Genomic DNA, 22,117 nt, shown 5'->3' with positions numbered 1-22,117 from the left:
GTGGTATATCTGGGTCATATGGTGGTTCCATTTCTAGTCTTTTAAGGAAGCTCCATACTGATCTATACACAGTAGAATACACAGTAGAAGAGTTTCTATTTACCCACATCCTGGACATCATTTGTTATTATTTGTATTCTTGATGACTGCCATTCTGACTAGAGTTGGATGGAATATCAGTGTAGTTTTGATTTGCATTTCCCTGGTTGCTAATGATGTTAAAATTCTTTTTCTATATTTATTTGCCTTTTGAATTTCTTCTTCAATTCAGTTTAGTTTCCCATGTTTTGATTATTTGGTTGTGTGTGTGTGTGTGTGTGTGTGTGTGTGTGTGTGTGTTAAAGTTCTTTATATTTACTAGATATTATAGTTCCCTATAAGAGGAGTATCTGGCAAAGATTTTCTTCTATTCTGTAGGCTCTCTCTTCAGACTCTTAACTCTCTTTTGCTGCACAAAACTCTTGTTTTTCAATTTGATGCCTCTTGTTTATTAATGTTTGATTCAAACTTGGTATTTTAAAAATTCCTTGAATCAATATAACTTTATTAAAATATCTTTTTTTTGCAGTACTGGGGATGAAATCCAAAGGCATTCTACCTCTGAGCTACACCCCCAGCCCTATTTTTTATTTTTTATTTTGAAACAGGGCCTCTCTGAGTTGCAAAGGGCCTCACTAAGTGACCGAGGCTGTCCGTGAACCGCGATCCTCCCGTCCCAGCTGCCCAAATGCTGCTCAGCATTGCCGCCACGCCTGGCTGTTAAAATACCTTAAACAATCATGTAAGCATCGTCACATTCCTTAAAAATAGATACAGTCTAGTTTGAGATGCAGGACGTTATATTAAAGTACAACTGGCATTACAAGATACAACTGGTGGAAAATGAAAGTCAAGGAAATCTATAAAAGAAATTAGAATATTCTTGAATACTAGATGATTTTTATACTCAATAGTAATAATCCACAACTAGTATTGACAGTCTAGACTTACTACTGGAAAAAAGGAGGAAAATTAGAGGGGCAAGTTAACAGATATTAATGTAGATCTTGGGCAACTAATATATAAGAATGGTGAAAATAAATGTTAAACACTTGTGCTTCTCTTCTTAATTGCCAAGCCCACATTCACTAAATAAAAAATAATCATTCCAGGCACCAGTTTGCACGTCTTCTAGGAAAAATTTTATGAGAATATAATTTAAACGCCTTATCATTTAAAGACACTCTCCATTTGCCACATCTGTAAATAACAGATGGCTTGACTCAAAGATGAAAAATTACGCCCAAGAGTAACTTTCATAGTAACCAGTATCCAAATGAAGCAGGTCAACTCCTCATTTTCCGAGTGACCATGATAAATGAAAGACAACAGCAAGGCTAAGAAGCTCTTGTTTTAATAAGCATTTAAAAATATACTGTATAAGTTATTCATAAAGTATTTACAATTTTCTAATTTCCAAATTTATCTTTCCTAAATAAATACGTCAAAATTAAAGACAGTTTGAACTGTGAGAAACCATGACTCTCTTGCCAAATTGATCTTACATGTGGAATATAATATAAAATAGCTAATGAAATTAGCCATTTTGAAATTCTAATTACACCACTGTTGTGTGTTATAAAAGCAGCTAAGTACTGTAGATTTCTATATCATGGAAACTGTGTATCCAGGATAGAACCTGATGTGGTATTCTTCTGAAGTTTAGCCTCTGAAATATTTTCTCACTTGTTTAACTACTTTTTTTTTTTTGTACATAACCTATTTTTTTTTCCCGGTACTGGGACTAGAACCCTGGAGCATTCTATCTCCGAGTTATGCCCCAGCCCAACTTTTTTTATTCTTTATTTTGAAACAGGACCTCACTTGAATTGCAAAGGGCCTCATTAAGTAGTAGCTGAGGCTGTCTTTGAACTGCTATCCTCCTGTGTCAGCCTCCCAAATGCTAGGATTACAAGCATGTGCCACCATGCCTGGCTGTAACCTACTTTTTAATGGGATATTTTATGCATAGAAAAATTTCATGACAAGATATGTGCCACCAAGAAACAGACCAATCTATGTTGTATCAGGTATTAACATTATAAATACAGAGAAGAAAGAAAACAAAAACCTGTCAATTAGGCAAATCATAAGAAATACCACAATTAGTAATAAGAATTCTGTTAGCTTCAGTCTCTCATCTAAATATTCCTTCAAGCAGCCCAATATGTCACTGGCTAACAAGACCAGGATGGGTGTCTTTCTCAGCCTGTCTCTACCTTTTCCCACACTTCTTCATCCATCTGTTCAAATTATGTTTCACTAAATTCCTCCTATAAATAAACCTCATCATTCAAAGATATTCTGATGCTGGTGAGAGTTTTAAGCTTATTTGTTTGTTTGTTTGTTTGTTTGTTTGTTTGAAGTAAGTGATTTTATTGTATTGCTCTGTCCTAGTCTTTTCTTTCTTAAGTTGCAATTAGTTCTGATGATTTTCTTTCAAATTTTGCATGACTGATTTTTTCAAAAATTAGTGAGCATTTTCATACTTTCTTAAGTTAGAGTGACTATTTCCTTTTGTGAGGATTTCTTACAAAAGACACCAAGACTGAAGCTCATTTGCATTCCACAGTAATAAAAATCATGTTTTATACATGTATCAGTGATTAACCAATACCTTATAGGTAGATTCTCTAGTGATGTGGGAGTGGTACATTCTAGCACATGGACACAGTGGAAACCACTGTGGGGGGGCCTCAGGCAAAATGTCATGGCTGTCACTGTCCTTAATGATTTCAGGTTGACATCAGTTTCCCATTTTACATATTTTTTCACTAATGTCAAGCCTTGGTAGGGTAAATTATTTAACTTTTCCATGCCTCAGCTTCTGTATCTGTAAAATGTAAATCATTTCCCTAATAAGAAATAAATGATAGTCATTCTATTATCATTGCTTCATCAACAATCCAAATGACTAAAAGAAGTATGATTTAAAAATACTTATGCTGCCGGGCGTGGTGCCGCACGCTTGTCATGCCCGCACTTGGGAGGCGGAGACAGGAGGATGGCGCAGGTTAGAAGCCAGCTGCTCTGGCTTAAGAGACCCTGTTTCCAAAAATAAAATAAGTCTGGGAGTGTAGCCCGGAGATAGAAGGGCTTCCAGGAACCCCAGTACCACCAAAAAAAAAAAAAAAAAAAAACTTATGCTACTTTTAAGGAAGGTAAATATTAATATAAAAATTATTTTATTTTATTTTATTTTTTGCTGTACTAGAGATGGAACCCAGAGACATTCTACCTCCAAGCTACACCCCCAGCCCTATTCTTTATTCTTTATTTTGAAACAGGTTCTCACTGAGTTGCAAAGGGCCTCACTAAGTAGCTGAGGGTGTCCGTGAACTGTGATGCTCCTGTCTCAGCCTCCCAAATGCTGGAATTACAAGCGTGTGCCACCATGCCCGGCTAAAAATTTATTTTTAAAACCTTATTTTCTGACACCGTGGGTATGAGTGGTCAGGGGAGTAGGTAAACCAGAGAGCACTAGTGAAACGATGAAGGAAAGGAGTGTGTATGTTTGTGGTAGGCTGCATTTTGTTTGCAATTGCTCTCTACCCTCTTCCGTCTAAAAGGTTGGCATGCGACTAAGGATCCCTCCTTACTTCATTGCCACTGCCATTGGCCATGGCCACATAACGGGCTTTGGTTAATGGAATGTAAACAGACATAGTGCATGCCACATTTGAGCAGGAGCTTTATTAAACATCAAGAGTTTCTTCAAGGACTCTTGAACTTTCCCTCTACCACAAGAATGGGAATACCCCATACATGTACTTCTCCTTTGATCTGGGTTCAAGAATGAAAAGGTACCTGAAGGAGAACCATAGATGATCACAGCCAACATGCGATGTGAATGAGAATAAATCTTTTTGCAAGTCCACAGAAATTGGTTTCTAGAAGTGGCATGCATCTACAACTAAAATATCTGTTTTTATCTTCAGCACCAGAAGATACCACAAACACTATTATCAAGACCTAGAAAAATGGTAACCCAATGTTAGGTAGGGATAAAATATTTGGTCACTTGCAATAACTTGAATGACAAATAATAAATCTAGTGGGCTTATGACTCCTAAGTATAAATACCTGGAAGTATGGTTTACTGAAGGCATCTTTGAAAACCAGATACCATAATGTTCAATAAATATTTATTGAATAAGCTAATTAATGAATAACCTTCCACTGTGGCAGACCACATTCTTATCATGGTAGAGAGGGACACACACCCTTATTTTCCACCTTATTTTCATTATCAAATAGCATTTATATAGCCATTATTTTTATATATTAATATTTCAAGTACCTTACCAAAAAGTTTAATTAACCAAAAATAAGCTTTCTAGCAGGATTAATACAGAAATATTTCAATTCTATGTGATGCTTGCAATTTTTTTAATAGAAGGACAAAGTTAAATGTGAAGAAGTAGGTCGATGGGTGATGGTAATTTAATGTGTGTGGACCTCAGATTAAAAATATATGATTCTAAGGCCGGGAGTGATGGCACACATTTGTAATCCCCACACTTGGGAGGCAGAGACAGGAGAATTGCGCAGGTTTGAAGCCAGCCATGCCGGCTTAAGAGACCCTGTTTCCAAATAAAAAGTATATTTAAAAAATAGGTCTGGGAGTGTAACCCAGAAGTAGAAGGGTTTCCAGGAATCCCAGTACCACAAATAAATAAATAAATAAATAAATAAATAAATAAATAAATAAATAATAAATGTATATGACTCTAGCCGGGAGTGGTGGCACACGCTCGTAATCCCAGCATTCTGGAGGCTGAGACCAAAGGATCGCAATTCGCAGACAGCCTCAGCTATTTAGTGAGACCCTCCATAACTTAGTGAGACCCTGTTTCAAAATAAATAATAAAAAATAGGGGAGGGGGTACAGCTCAGAGGTTGAATGCCCCTGGGTTCCATCCTCAGACCCACCCCCAAAAAAGTATATGGATCTAATCAGAACCCCACAAATTAAAAAAAAAAGAGAGAATCCCTTAGGCATGTGACTCATGCATATTATCCCAGTTAACTCAGGAGGCTAAAGTGGGAGGATTGTGAGTTTGAGGCCAGCCTGGGCAACTTAGTGAAACCTCTGCCCACGCCCACAAAAAAAATACTAGAATACTAGAATCAAATATTGGGGAACTAGGACTTGGATTCTAGTCAGTTTTGAGGGCTAATACTAACTAGGTCTTTGCTTTTGGAAATGTCTCTGGGCCTCTGCTTTCTCAATTTTAAAGTGAAAGTACGAGAAACATAGTTTTTTCAATGTTTTCTAGACTTTGTTGCCTTTGTACAAGAGCAGTTTTACACTTCAGAAGTAGAGGAGCATGGAGGGTGTGTCATCCTTCCTCAGTCAGAAAAGCTTTATTTTAAATGCTGAATCATTTTTGGAGGACTGTATTTAAGCAAATGACTCTATAAATAAAATACATTAGAAAACAAGAGATCTGCCTCCCTCATTTTATAAGATGGAGACATATTACCCCTTTTGCAGCCCTCCTGTGCCTATCATCAGCCTTTGTGCCCTGGGGCAACTTCCCACCCCTGTGGTGGCACCCTACTCTGACCTACTCTACCCTCAGTATTCTGTGCTTAAATGAGCCCTATGTTGGGGAGCAAGGAACTCAAGCTAAACAACTGCATGATGTTGTGATTTCTAACTCACAAGCAGATGATCATGATTACCAAGTGCAAAGCACAGAGATGAAATCTTGGTTCTAAATTCCTACTTATGGTAATTATAATAGAGGGTGATGAGGTGGAAGAATAAGCAAAAATTACTCTCAAAATTACACTGCATTATACATAACATCTTGTAGGACACAAGGGTTAGATTCAAAAAACTACTTTTTTCTTCCTGAAAAAAAAGTTATTTCCCACAAGAACTACTAACTAGAGGCTTACATTTGGAAAATATTTCATTTTCTAGTATAAAAAAATCTGAGTAATTCAGAATCTATCTAACAATGTTCCATTGCTTTCTAAAGAGTTTACTCTGTTCCTTCTATAACACACAAATAACTGCCAAGTTAACTGATCTCACAGTCTGATTTTAATTAAGAAAACACTTTATCCTTCTAGATCCTTATCAAGACACATATTAGAATTGCCAACACTAAAAGTAATAAATGTTTTCATGTAATCATACAACTGTCTGCAATACTTTTAAAACTGTTTTTGTTGATAGGACATCGGCATAATATTTCCTGTTCACTAAAGTCTCTTGGTTTCCATTAATGGTACTATAAAACAAGGGTACTTGCTTTTCAGATTTTATTATCATAGAAATCTGATTTCTGATTAACATGAATCTTTTTCCACTGAATAGTTAATTCAAACTAAGATACAATGGAAGACTTTAATAAGCTGACAACTATAGATTCTAGTAAGTTTAACTATTTTTTTCCTCTGCACTATGAAGGCACACATAATTTATGTCGAAGAGTATTCAGAGTATAACTCCTTTAGAGGTTCTTTTCATTCACAGAGTAGGTGTGGCACAGTGTGGTCCAGTTTCAGTTAGAGTTTGGCTAGGGAAACAAACAAGTGATTCACTATAGGGATAAGACCTTCCATAATTTGGGGAGAAGTTAGAGAGAAAATGGTCCAGAAGTGTATGGCTAAAAGATCAGAGCAGTCAGTCACTAAGACCACAAAGGGGAGCTGGTGAAGAAGACTATAGAAGTTTGTTGGTGTTAAAGAAAAACTTATTCTGACACTTGCTAAAAGCAGCAAAGAATTGTTTATTGAAGAAGGGACTACTGCAATTAGAATTCTTTTAGTATAGAAGAGAGATCAAGCTCAACCATGAATAAAAAAGGAACACATGGAAATTTATAGCCAAATAATAGAGTAGAAGGCCAGTGAATAAAAAAGGTACTAAGAGGAAACTTCAAGGGTAAAGGAGATTCTGGGTAAATCAACCTGATGGGACCCTTGCTGAAGTTAGGGGAGGGTGATCAGATAAAAAGGGTGGAGATTTTTTGCTAAACTGTTTAGCAGGATTCTTGCTAAAACTGGAATAAGCGGGTCAAGGACAGAGGGCAAGATCCATGGTCTAGTGGAGAAGAGGCCTTAGGGGAGTCTGACGTAAGTTAGGTCAAAGTAGTGTCTTCATCTATTGGTTCTGCATCCAGAGATGGACTTAAGGTTGTTAGAGATCAACGGGGTAGACAGTTGGAAAGAAAAGATGCAGCCAAACAGGAGGAACAAGGACAAACCTCACAAGGTTCGTCAATCAGCTGGTACCTGCGTCCTCTGTTTCTTATCATTTCAAGCCTGGAAGATATGGGCGACCTAAAGAAGTTGGGTCCTTCTGCTTTCTACCCCACCCACCCTCAAAATAGCACATGCACCTTAACTAAAACTCAGGGAGACTGAAAGAGGTCAGGCAGGAATTAGAGAAGCTGCTGCCCCACCGCACGTGCGCGCGCATGCGCGCGCGCACACACACACACACACACACACACACACACACACACACACACACACACACACACACACACACACACACACCCCAAATACGTCAGTGACAAGTGTAAGCTCTGAACTGACCTTCCAGATGAAAAGGTTTCTGCCTGACTCCTCTGTCTCCCAAATCTCAAACAAATGCCTCTTGTGAGCAGCCCTAACTGGAACCACACCGAAAAGAGAACCCTGAGAAATGCAGTTTTGGCTTAGCTGAATTGGCAAAGAATAAAAACACTAGTGTATCCATAAGTTAAATTCATATAAATTGATCCAAAAACAAATTTAAGCCTCTCACAGATAGCATATGTCCCATAATAAATCCTATGGCAATACAGAATTTTAATTGCTATATTCATTTGCAAATTTCCCTCCAACTTTCCTAATATAAGAAACATTTATCAGCAAAAGGTATTTATTTTACTCTAAGATAAATATAAATTTAAAGCTATATTCAACCATTAACACTGAACAACTTTTAAAAGGCAATCTACTTAATCCTTTCCCATTTCCACCCAGCTGTCATTTATTATCTAATCTTTCCTCATACTAGCTTCTTTCTACTTCCCCTAAGACAAGTATTTAGACCCTGAATATGAGACCCTTCTTACTCCTCCTTCAGTATGGTTTTTACCAATACCAAGTCCATGTGTCGGGGTTGTATACATCTGAACTATAATTATGAATTTGAATTGAATACAAGTTCTTTCCCACAGAGCTCTCTGGCCTCACATAAATTAGGGTATGGGGTATGTCACTTAATTACATCATTGAAACCCAGTGCTGCTCTGGGTACACTCCTGGAATCCCTTCAGATGTCTCTGCCCTCATCAGAAAATTCCTCCAGGGAGAAAGAAACAAGCTCAGCTTTGCCTGAAGCCTTTCTTGGTCCCCAGAGACACATTCCTACACAATACTGACACTGGACTCCAAGAGGAGTGCATTCTCTCTCACTTGCCAGAATAAATAAGAATAATCCTGTACACCCAACAGATTTGATGGAACTTTCTGAAAATCCTTGCTTTTAAACTATGTTCTCTCATTCTGAAAATGTTCTATTAAGATATCTTCAGCCAGGCATGGTGGTGCATGCTTGTAATCTCAGTATTTGGGAGGCCAAGACAGAAGGATATCAATTCATGGACAGCCTCAGCTACTTAGTGAGGCCCTTTGCAACTCAGTGAGATCCTGTTTCAAAATAAAGAATAAAAAATAGGTATGGGGGTGTAGCTTGGAGGTAGAATGCCCCTGGGTCCCATCCCCAGTACCACACACACACAAAAAAAATATCTTTATAGGTTCTGGGTGTGGTACACATGCTTGTAATCACAGTATGTGGGAGGCTGAAACAAGAAGATCACAGGTTCATGGCCAGCCTTAGAAACTTAGTGAGGCCCTCCTCAACTTAGTGAGATCTTGTTCCAAAATAAAAAAATAAAATAAAATAGGGCTGAGGGTATATCTCAAAGGTAAAATGCCACCGGGTTTCAATCCCCAGTACCACACAAAAATGGATATCTTCACAGTAGTGACATCTACTATAAATAAATTAACATATTATCACTATGATAATGGTAAAAAAAAATACAAGTCATCAAGAACTGGAATAGAAGAGCCAAATTTGGCTCTGGCGTCATATCTCTCTAGGCTCACTACAAAAGATAAAACCCCTTAAGGGGCACTGTTGCAAATGAGATAACAGAGGTCCTATTCCTACCCATAATGACCCCTAGCTAGTGTCTGTCTACCCACCTCTTTGACATGGAAGCAGCATCTCCTTTCTATGCTGGGCCCTCCTGCATGATTGGCAGAATAATGCCCAGCTTCTTCAGAGGCTGCCTCGCTGCACAGATGCACTGTTACCTTCCACCGTCAATTACCTGCTGTGGACCTGCCCCTCCACACCTGACTCTTACTGTGAGGTGGAGCTCTTTCCACTTTTTTGGTGAGGATTGGGATTTTTTTTCTCCCTCTCTCAAGGGTCCTTGGTATCACTCAATTCAGTCCAGTTTTATATTGCATAGAGTGCAAAAATATTATATGTTACATATGTTTATTAACATAGGACATAATTTTCTTTTTCTCTCCAGATCTTATTCACCCAAGGTCAACAATTTGCTCTTCTTTTATTCCAAAAATACTCCTAAAATAAAATTGTCTTCTTTAACTTATTTTCTTTACTTTTTTCCCTTAAGTTACTTAAATATTGTGTACAATAAAAAGCAAACACATAACCAAACACAGATTGATGAAAATTAAAGATAATGCATTTAAATGACAGAGAAATACATATTATACAAACTATGTCTATTACCAACAGCATTTGCTGCGCTTATAAAATATTTTGTGCATTCAGAGACTACTGAAGCACAAGAGATTTCAAATTCCTTCCTTTTCCTCCTCCATCCTGACTATCACCATAACTGGGGAGCAGACAAAATCAAGTTCAGGCTCTTAAGGGCATCTTATCAGACTATGCACAATCAAAAACATCAATTTTTATTTTAAAATGTTAAATTTACTACAGGCTGATCACAAAAGATAAAAATGACTTCTTTAATAGCACAAAATTTAATATTTAAAATTTATAACTAATATTTTTGAAGTTGCAATAGTATTTCATGAAGATGTTGCCTGTTTCAAATACTGAATAAGATCTTCTCTCTCACTCTTCTTTTTAAGACCAGCGAAGATCATTTTAGTTCCAGGAATATATTTCTTTGGATTTTCCAAATATTCCATCAAAGTCTGTTCTCCCCAGACAATACCTATAAAGTTAAAAATAAGTTTTAGGTTTGTATTGTTAAATTTGTAGGCCTTGCTTTCTGATGACTCAGTATTTGAACAAAAGGTTGCCCTCTGATTTGATAGGAAGACTTTTAACTAAGAATATGTATAGCTTCTGACCTGTAAGAATATTCCAAAGTTAGACTCCACTCCCTGGCTTCTCTTCAAGAACCCAATAGTTACTGTTGTTTAGGATTATCCAAGGTATAGCAATGAATGACCACCTCATGCATGCTGAGCAGTGAATCATCATTGTAGAACTAGAGAGTTTCTTCCAGAGATCTTAAAGAGAATTTAATCCAATTCTTCATTTTTCAGATGAGTAAATGATGGCCCAAAGAAAGCAACTTGCTCTAAGATGACAAAGCTACCTGAAGTCAAAAACTTGTAACTACTAGCTTTTCTTTTTTATCTTCTTCTATCAATAAAATCAAGTTGCTTTTGTCTAGATTTTCTGTCAAAATCTGATTCAGAAATCCAGCTTCAAGATGATAGAGAAAGATGAATTTACTTATTTATTTATTTTTGCAAGGATGGGGATGGAACCCAGGGACATTCTACCTCTGAGCTACAGCCCCAGATCTACTTTTTTTCGTGTGTGTGTGTGTGTGTGTGTGTGGTACTGGGGTTCCTGGAAGCCCTTCTACCTCTGGGCTACACTCCCAAACCTATTTTATATTTTTGAAACAGGGTCTCTTTCGCCAGCGGGCCTGGCTTCGAACCTGCGCGATCCTCCTGTCTCCGCCTCCCAAGCACGGGGATTACAAGTGTGCGCCACCACGCCCGGCCCCAGCCCTATTTTTTATTCTTTATTTTGAAACAGGGTCTCACTGAGTCGCAAAGGGCCTCATTAAGTAGCTGAGGCTGTCCACAAACCACGATCCTCAGGTCTCCGCCTCCCAAATGCTGGCTCAAAAGATGCATTTTTTTCCCTTCCTAAACTAGTTAAAAGAATATAGACAAAGAGAAACTCTAGTGCTAACTCCACTTTTGATAAAACTTTTCAGGAAGTACCTATAACCCTAAAATTGATATTTTAAGAAGATGGCCAAGGACATGAAACATGGAGCAGATGAAGAGGATACCTGCCAATAATGATCTTGGGAGAAGATAAGAGTTCTCCAAAGTATAGGACACCTACTGAAGGAAAAAATCATAAACTTTTGTTGGGCTCCAAAGGAACAGGTGTATCAACTGGCCAAGAAAGTCTCGTTACATTCACTTTAACATCATGAAGGCCAGAAACAGGAGTAAGAGGAAAACACAGGCATGCTGCTTTTGAAAGAAGGACCCTAACATCGTATAGGATAAAAGAGAAACCACAGAAGCTGCATACTTCTAGGGTTACCAGTCTTAGCCAGGTGAAACAGAGCCTAGTGACACTCCCCTCAAAACTTATACACCTGCACAGTCAGACATATATACATACCTCTAACATACAAATGGAAAAAGAAGAACTCACAACTAACTAGAAAACTAGACCCTCACCATTACTATTCTTACAAATAATTAGTCCAAGAAGGACTGTCCTCATCAAAAGTTGAGTAATAATAAAAAAGAAATAGCACAAAAGAGTATTGAAAACACACACACACACACACACACACACACACACACACACCCCACATACAAAGCATAAAGGAATATAAAAACAACTTACACATAAGAACTTGTATACCTCAGGCAAAAGAAAATAATGACCCTATTTCAAGGGATTCACAAAAGGTCTTTATAAGTTAAGGGCTCAAAATAGAGCTACAATAGCTTAAGCAAAAAATGACAAAACAGAAAGACATAAAAATGACGGAAAATAAACAGATATTATGATGGTACAATTAGGTTTGATAAAAACAAAATGGAAAATATAAAGAGTTTAAAATTATTACTTTATCATATCAAAGGAAAAATTACAGATACAGAAGATATTAAAACAAAGGAGTTTCAACATCTGCATAATTAGTGGCCCAAGTAAGATTTTAAAAACCAAACACAATAAAATTGTTAAAACATATACTTGAGCCAGGCGTGGAGGCACATTCTTGTAATCCCAGCATTTGGGAGGCTGAGACTGGAGGATCGCAGTTCGCGGACAGCCTCAGCTACTTAGTGAGGCCCTCTGCAACCCAGTGAGACCTGGTTTCAAAATAAAGAATAAAAAATAGGGCAAGGGTATAGCTCGGAGGTCGAATGCCCCTGGGTTCCATCTCCAGACCTGCACACACACAAAAAAAAAAACATATACTTGAAAAAAACTTTTAAAAACAAAAGCTCATAATCCACCAATTAGACTAGTATAACATGTACCAGCAAATACTGAAATAGACAAATCAAGGACTAGACATAGCCTGGTAAAGTTATTAAATTTCAGTAGGAACTTTACTGAAAGTTAGGGGAGAGATAATAAGATAAAAATAAAACCAAGCAACTCATAAGAGAAAACTATCAGGCTCATTTCATATTTTTCCAAATAATAATTCAACATGAAGTACACAAAATCTCAAGGAATTAAACTGTCTCTCAACAAATGTATGCACAGCCAAATTATCATTCAAGTGTAATGGCACTCCACAAATGTTTTCAAACATATAATAATTGGTTTAAGATAATACAAATACTACTTTCTTGGTATAATGACTAACAGATGACCATCCACCAATCAAAAGATAAAAATACTGGGATATAAACTGGGCATCCCTCTTGATAGCACTTAAATGTTAAGCAAATGATATATGTCATATCAGACTAGAAATAAGTAAGCAAGAGTTAGAAAAGTGTGAAAAAGATGGGCATGGTGGCACACACCTGTAATACTAGTACTTGGGAGGCTGAGACAGGAGGATCACAGGCTGGAGGATAGCTTCAGCAAGTAGTAAGACTCTCATCAATCTAGTGAGACTGTGGGTCTTTTTGTTTTTGGGGGGTTTTTTTGTTTTTTTTTTTTTGTGTGTGTGTGTGGTACTGGGGGTGGAACCCAGAGGCTTTCTACCTCCAGGCTATACTCCCAGACCTTTTTTATATTTTGTTTGGAAACAGGGTCTCACTAAGTTGCTGAAAGCCTCACTAAGTAGCTGAGGCTGGCTTCGAACCCGTGCAATCCTCCTGTCTCAGCCTCCCAAGCGCAGGGATTACAAGCGTGCGCCACCACGCCCGGCTTGAGACTGTGTTTAAAAATAAATAAAATAGGGCTGGGAGTATATCCTGAAGGTAGTGTAACTCTGGGTTTAAACCTTGGTACCACAAAAAAATAAATAAATACATAAATAAACAAAAAAAGGGAGGGAGAGAAAAAAGGAGGGAAAGATGGCAGGTAGTATAAAGCACTGATTTTCCTATCTTAGTGGAAGATTAACAGATATTCTTTAAATAAATAAAAATAGAAGCATATGGATTCTGTTTGATGCATAAACATGGTTACCAAAATTACAAAAAATAGTATTATCAAGAAAAATTAGTAGAGAAGAATGGAAAAAATTTTGGAAAAGTAGACATACATAATTTCCTGTGACTCATAATGAGAAGTATTCTTTCCAACTCTGAATTTTCATATAGTACAAGTGAATTTCAAAATATTTTTAAATTATTAACAAATTTATGATTTAGTGTATCCCACTGAATCTATAAGCAAGATTTGAGGTGTCAATAGGTAAAAGATAAAAACTTATTTCTAATAAATTAGTATAGCTTATGCTAATTCCATGATATAATTTATTCAAAGGCTCGAGAAAGCCTGAGTTTGAGTCCTAGTTTCATCACTTACTCGCACAGAACCCTAGAAAAGTCATAAATAATCTAATTTTTCTAAAACCTGCTTCAATTATTATTGCCCCAAAATTTACTTCAATCTAGTATAAAGATATTGTTCTCAAAAGAAAAACCTTATTTATTTACTGATTTTTTAAAAAACACAATCTCACTACTCATTAGTAAAATGAATATCCAAACCACATATACTTCAATAAAATTTTCAAAAGAATGTATTACTTCACACCTTTTAGGATGGCTATTTTTAAAAATTATATATAGCTGGGCATGGTGGCACACGCTTATAATCCCTGCGCTTGGGAGGCAAAGAGGATCGCACTGGTTTGAAGCCAGCCGTGCTGGCTTAAGAGACCCTGTTTCCAAATAAAAAGTATAAAAAGGTCTGGGAGTGTAGCCCAGAGGTAGAAGGGTTTCCAGGAACCCCAGTGCCACCAAATACACACACACACACACACACACACACACACACACACACACACACATATATGTATATATATACACATATGTCCAGGCATGGTGGCACATGCTTGTAATCCCAGCATTTGGGCATTTGGGAGGCTGAGACAGGAAGATTGTGGTTCTCAGACAGCCTCAGCTACTTAGGCCCTTTGCAACTCAGTGAGACACTGTTTCAAATTAAAGAATAAGAAATAGGGCTGGGGGTGTAACTCAGATTTAGAATTCCTCTGTGTTTTATCTCCAGTACCATAAGCAAACAAACAAAGAAACAAACAAATAAGTTTTGGTGATGATATGAAGAAACTGGAACCCTTGTGCACTGATGGGAATATAAAAGAGTACAGACATTTTGGAAAATTGTATACCTGTTCCTTAATAAATTAAACATAGAATTATCATTGGATTCACCAGGTGTGGTGGTGCACGCTTGTAATCCCAGCATTTGGGAGGCTCAGACAGGAGGATTGCAGTTCTCAGATAGTCTCAGCTACTTAGTGAGATTCTTTGCAACTCAGTGAGACTCTGTTTCAAAATAAAGAATAAAATATAGGGTTGGGGGTGTAGCTTTATCCCCACTACTCTAAAAATAAATTAATTAAATAAAAGAAAATAACAAGTGTTGGTGATGATATGAAGAAACGACCTCTTGTGCACTGATGGGAATATAAAATGGTACAGACATTTTGGAAAACTGTATACCTGTTCCTTAATGAATTAAAGAATTATCATTGGATTCACCAGGTGTAATGGTGCATACTTGTCATTACAGCATTTAGAAGGATGATACAGGAGGATCCCAGGTTTTAGTCCAGCCTTAGCTACTTAGTGAGTCCCTATTCAACTTAGTGAGACCCTGTTTTGAAACAAAGAATAAAAATAGAGCTGGGGTGTGTAGCTCAGAGCTAAAATGCCCTTGAGTTTGATCTCCAGTACCACAGAAGAAGAAGAAGAAGAAGAAGAAGAAGAAGAAGAAGGAGGAGGAGGAGGAGGAGGAGGAGGAGGAGGAGGAGGAGGAGGAGGAGGAGGAGGAGGAGGAGGAGGAGAATTATCACTGTATTCAATATCCACTTCTGGGACTATATCCAAAGGAAATGAAAGGAGAGACCCAACACATATTTGTATACCTATGTTCATAATAGCATTATTCACATGTATATACAACAATATTATTCTTCCATAATAAAGATGGAAATTCTGACATATAGTACAACATGGATGAATTTTTGAGGGCCTTATGTTAAGTGAAATAAGCTAGTCACAAAAGATGAAATACTGTAAGATAAATGCATGTGATAACTAGAAAAGTCAAATTCACATAGAAAGTATAATGGTAATTGCCAGGAGCTGTTCAATGGGTATAGAGTTTCAGTTTAAGAAAATAAAAAAGTTTTGAAAAACAATGGTGAATGTGGTAAAAGCCACAGAATTGTACAAAGATGATTAAATTAAACCCCTTATATTATGTATATATTTACCACAATTTTAAAAACCAAACAAGATTGTTGTTACAATTACAAATTTTATAAAACTATATAAAATCATGACATATCTTCTTTGAAATATAAAAATTTCCACATTTTTCTGAAAAAGCACAAATATTTGCAATAGAGAGATTATTCATAAAAATAAAATATGTTTGATAGTATAAAACAATTTGTATTAACACTGTATTGACATCTTAGTTCTTTGTTATTTACATCTTTGGCTAAAGAATTTTTAGCCAAACTTCTTTGTTAATCACAATTTTAATCTAAAAAATTTTTAAATTCTTATTTTATTATAAGTAATCTTATTTTTAAATCCTAGTTCAGAAGGAGGAAGAAAATGGTGACTGTAGGACACAGCACATCTCAGTAGCAATAACAAACAAATCAACTACCAAGAAGGCAGCTCCTTGACAAAAAAAAACAAAGCAGCGAAGATTTTTTTTTCTGGTGGTACTTCGGTGTGACCCAGGGGCTTTCTACCTCCAGGCTATACTCCCAGACCTATTTCTATACTTTATTTGGAAACAGGGTCTCACTAAGTAGCTGAGGCTGGCTTCGAACCTGTGCAATCCTCCTGTGTCAGCCTCCCAAGCACGGGGATTACAAGCTTGCACAACCACGTCCAGCTAGCAGCAAAGATATTTACAAACAAAAATACAAGAAAGGGAACCACGGTGGAAGAGAATACAATACTCAGAATGCGAGATCCACAGCAAAGAGCCCAAGAGCACGAATGATCTTGTGTGGTGGCTGGCACCATCTTGGGCCACCAGCCCCAACCATGGATAGCAGTTTTGCAGTCCCCAAATTCCAGCAAGTAAACCAATGACTTGAAGTGCAGAAAGTGGTGGCAGAACTCCAACTTCTTAAGCAACCAGCACCACGCTTCAGAGATGGAGAAAAAGATCCAAAGGCCCATGCACTCACCAGAAACTGACACCTGCAGTGGTACACTGTGCCCTGCAGAGACCCGGGCCTCAGGACAGTAAGGTAACTGCATCCCTCAGCAGATGACCACCCAGAGCAGCTGCAGGGACTCCAGCAGGCTAGGATCTAGTGGCCCACCCCTAAGGTGGTCGGGTTAGACCCTATAGGCACAGGAAAGGCCCATAGTGCCCAAAGTGCAGTACTGGCACAGGGTCACAGGGGGTGACTCTGAGATTACACTAGACACCCTGTGCCAGTGCAGATGGGGAGGTGCAGGCCCAGTTTCAAAGGCACAGAGCCCAGGTCTAGAAGGCACAGAGCCCAACGCCTGAAACTGCAGAGCCCATAATGGGAAAGTGCGCAGCCAAGGGCATAAAAGCACAGAGCCCAGGACTAGAAAGTGTAGAGCCCATGCCTGGAAAGTGCAGAGCTGAGGGCCAGAAAGCACAGAGCCAAGGGTGGGAAAACACAGAACCCTGAGCTTACACAAAACTAATTTACAGTGACACCCATTGCCATGACACCTGAACACAAAGTGGTCAGAGGCAAGAGAGGGGATTAAATACTCATAAAGTAGGTCCAAAAGCTGACAATAGGTTATGGAGCAAATGAGAGATACTGGAACATATTCCAGAATCTACTACAGTTGAACAGATATTATACAGTCCCTATATGTGTAAATTAGCAGTACTGCTTTTTTTTTCTTTCTCACTGTTGCTAGTTTTTGTCTTTGATTTACTCTTACAATTGTTAGTTTTTGTTACTTATTTTGTTATCTTATGCATGTTTGTTTGCTTCCTCACCCATTCCTTTAACAAGCTCCCTCACTCTATCCTATCTACTCTCTTCTCTCAAAACTGTTTCCCCCTTACTGTATCTCCTTGTTTTATATTCCAGCTATTGTATATCTCCATACCTAAATACTCTATACTAATTATGAGAGTCCTACTATATCATCTCTCATTTTCAACCAAACACTACCTCATTATACTTAAATTCTTACTCAACTTAATCATATCCTTTACTTTACCCTACTCCTGTACTCATCACCCCATCTCCTCCCCCCCAACCTAAACTCCATCATTAAAAAAAAACACTACTTACCCATGCATGAACCTGCTGACACCTCTAAATCCCTACTGCTAAGATTGGATCAGTCTATTATCCACAGACTCACACACAAAAAGAAAGAAGATGCCAACAGAAACACAAACCCAAGAACTCTGAAAATGAGAATGAGGAACAGTGAGGAAATAGGCACATCATGAATACTGACCTGCAAGCAATAAAAGAAGAAGAATTCCAAATCCTGATCTTCGATATGATGAAAGACATCACAGTAAGTGTACAAGAAATGAAATAAGAAATTGAGACATTAGGAAAGAATAAGAAAGAGGCCTGGAATAAAATGAAAGAGTCAATAAATAAAATTAAGACAGCAGTAGAAAAAAATTCTGGAAGATTAGATGAAATGGAAAACATAATATCACTGTTAAAAGACAGTTCATTCAAAACCGAAAGCACAGTCAACTATATACAGAAGACATTACAACAACAGAACCTAAACATCCAATGACTACAGAACAATATGAAGCATCCTAACTTACAGATTAAAGGCATTAAAGAAGGGATAGAGACACAGACCAAAGATATCCGTAATCTCTTCAGATAAATAATTTCAGAGAATTTTCCAAACATGGAAAGAGACTTGGACCTCCATGTACAGGACATCCACATACAGAACACCATTAAGACAATCAAAGGACTTCACCATACCATGTACTAATCAAAATGACCAACACAGGCTAAGGGAAGAATCTTAAAAGCAGTAGAACAAAAGAACATGTGACATTCAGGGGCAAAACATAAAAATTACTCCAGACTTTACAACCCAAGTCATGAATGCCAGGAGAGACTGGTATGATATAATCCAGACCATGGAAGAAAACAACTTCCAACCAAAACTGCTATATCCAGAAAGGTTATTATTCAAAATTGATGGAGAAATAAAAATGTTTCAGGATAAGCAAAATCTCAAAAAAACTCATGAATATTAAGCCAGCACTAGAAAAAATAATTGTGTTTTGCAAACAGCCTCAGCTACTTAGTGAGGTCCTTTGCACCTCAGTGAGACCCTATTTCAAAATAAAGAATAAAAAATAGGGCTGGGGGTATAGCTCAGAAGTAAAATTCCCCTGGATTCAATCCCCAGTACTGCAAATTAAAAAAAAATAATAATAAATGCATCTGTAGTAAAGTTTCAATAGCATTTCAAATCAATGCTAATAAGTTATAAATTCTTCAAAATCCTGGCTGCTACCAGAAAAATATTTTTTATAACTAGTCTACAAATTAGCACCCCAAAAGATTACTGTTCTAACAGAATAAGAAAATAAAATATTATAGATATTACTTTAAAATTAAAGTCATATAAATTAAATAATAAGCATGAGTTAAAAATATTTATTCAGAAGTCTGTCAACTGAAAATCCTATTGCAATAACAGCAATGCAATTCTGACACTGCCTCCAGACTCCAGTCAGCACAGACTGTACAGTTCCCAATAAGAATGTCTGCACCTCAGATGCTCCTGTAGTATCAGTCCCCAGGTCTCACAGATTTGACCAACTGGCTACAAAATCCAGGAATTCCTGAAGCCATCCTCAAATTCAATAATTTTCTAAAACAACTCAGAAAACTCAAGAAATTTTAAAATTACAGTTTTATTATAAAAGATAAAAATCAGGAATGGCTGGATGAATAGTTTTACAAGGCAGCTAGGCATGGTGGTGCATACTTGTAATCCCCACGCCTGGGAGGCTGAGTTAGGAGGATCGCATAGGTTCGAAGCCAGCCTCAGCTACTTAGTGAGGCTCTCAGCAACTTAGTAAGACTCTGTTTCCAAATAAAATAGGGCTGGGAGTATAGCCCAGAGGTAGAAAGCCTCTGGGTTCCACCCCCAGTACCACACACACAAAAAAAAATTACAAGGCAAGGACCAGGAGGGTACAAATGCACAGCCTGTGGGTCAACTTCCTGTGGAATCAGGACTCAACACTCTCCCAGCATGTGCATGTGTTCAACAACCAGAAATTCAACAGGAGCTTCGGGTTGAGAGTATCTTGCATTTTTAATTGGAGTTTCATTACATGTCATGATTGACTAAATCATTAGCCACATGGAGGTAGAATGCCTTTGGGTTCAATTCCTAGTACCACCAAAAAAAAAAAAGAATATCTGATATGAAAATCCAGTTATACACACATACATTCATACATACATATATATATATATATATATATATATATATATATATATATATGTGTGTGTGTGTGTGTGTGTGTGTATGTGTGTGTGTGTTTGTATACATATACATATTTATAATACACACACATATCCAGAAGTAACAAATTATTTTGCAGTCTTTTCTACTTTTATTTTATTTATTTATTTTATTTTTATTTTTATTTTTTGGTACTGGGGATGGAACCCTTTTACCTCTGGGCTACACTCCCAGACCTATTTTATATATTTTTTATTTGGAAACAGGGTCTCTTAAAGCCAGCAAGGCTGGCTTCGAACCTGCAAGATGCTCCTGTCCCTGCCTCCCAAGCGTGGGGATTACAAGCGTGCGCCACCATGCCCGGCTCTATCCACTTTTAATCTCAACTCAATAATGCTTTCTCATTTTACTATCATTTCATTTCTACCAACAAATAAATGACTGAATATACTTTTAACTGAATAATATCCCCCCACTCATCTAAAAATCACTATTACAAATAGAATCACTACCATGCCATTAAATTACGTTTTTTAAAAACCTAGATCACATTTTTTCAAGATAAATGTACTGCATAAAATAAAATGCCCTGTATAGGCAAAATCCTATGCTATACAAGATTTCTAGCTCTTCTGATCAAAAGAATGACCAGTCATCCAAATGCAGGTCTTATGATATAAATCAGTATCTCAGTATTATGAGCATGGGGGTCCATTTGCAAATTAGGTGATTAGTATAATGCCAAATAACGTACTTTTGTCTTTCTAAGCCTCTCCCATAACTGCTGATTTTTACCTTTGTTTTTGTTTGCATCAGAATAAGAAAATCCTGGTGCTTGTCCTGTTTTTTGGCCAAAGAGACCCCAGAGATTTGGACCCATCTTGTGCTTTCCACCTTTTTCCACTGTGTGGCACTGAGCACATTTCTGAATAAAGATCTTCTTGCCTGCTTCAGCATCTCCCATTTTGTTTTGCAAGGGAACCTTAAACCACACACCAAAGAAAATATCAGATTTGCAAAACTTTAAAAGAATGGTTAATCCTGTAACTGTGGCCAAAGTGAATGCTAATGATATTAAACAAAATGAATCATTTAAAGCATACATGCAAAATAAAAATTAAAGCATACATGCTTCAACGTCTAAATGCTTAATAACACAAATATATTAAAATGTCTAATTTTATAAATATTTAATCTCATTTGTCAAGATTATTTTAACTCTCTAGCCATAGCTACTTCACAAACTGCTGTTGGTATAAACCTGGTTTTACATTAGCCTTCAAACAATTATATTAATTTATACGAGTCAATCATTTTCTTTCCCTTTTCAACTCTAAAAATCCATGTATAAAGAATGATTCAAAGTAGGTCGAGTGATATGTGCATGTATGCCTCTACCATCTTTTACTCCATTAAGATGTATGATTACAATGCATCAATAAAAAAATTTTTAAGTAGACAGTTGCATCCCTTAAAGAAAAATTAGAAATGTGCTTAAGTATGATATTCATCTTATAATGAATTTACATGCCTATAATAATAGAACTATACAATTAAAAATCATACAGAAAATGAGGTCACAAAGCTATATGTAAAATAATTCCCCATTCAATTTACATTCTCAGCTGTAAATCAATCTACCAGACTAGATTAGGCATATCCTGAAAGCAATCTGAAATAACATTGAAGCCAGATGTGGTGGTGCATGCTTTTAATCCTAGTACTTGGAAGGCTGAGACAGAAAGATCTGGGTTTGTGGCTAGTCTCAGCTACTTAGTGAGGCCCTGTTTCAAAATAAAGAATAATAAAATGGGGCTGGGGGTGCAGCTTGGAGGTAGAATGCCCCTGGGCTCAATCCCCAGCACCACACACACAAAAAAGAAATAACATTGAATTCAGTCAG

The 22,117-nt window shown here is 37.2% G+C and overlaps 1 protein-coding gene across 1 annotated transcript; it reads right to left on the bottom strand.

Moving 5' to 3' along the window:
• Positions 1-10,128: 10,128 nt before the first annotated feature.
• On the bottom strand, positions 10,129-21,178 carry LOC308258449 (cytochrome c 2; the record flags this gene model as incomplete). Its single annotated transcript, XM_080689027.1, has 2 exons — positions 10,129-10,277; positions 21,010-21,178. 2 exons carry the CDS (start codon positions 21,176-21,178, stop codon positions 10,129-10,131), a joined length of 318 nt encoding a protein of 105 aa, XP_080545153.1.
• Between the last annotated feature and the right edge of the window lie 939 nt (positions 21,179-22,117).

This window comes from Muscardinus avellanarius (genome assembly GCF_963383645.1).
Source record: "Muscardinus avellanarius genome assembly, chromosome: 2".
In the NCBI taxonomy this organism is placed as follows: domain Eukaryota; kingdom Metazoa; phylum Chordata; class Mammalia; order Rodentia; family Gliridae; genus Muscardinus; species Muscardinus avellanarius.
The sequence above is the reverse complement of the archived record's forward strand: the minus strand, read 5'-3'. Positions and strand labels throughout refer to the sequence as shown.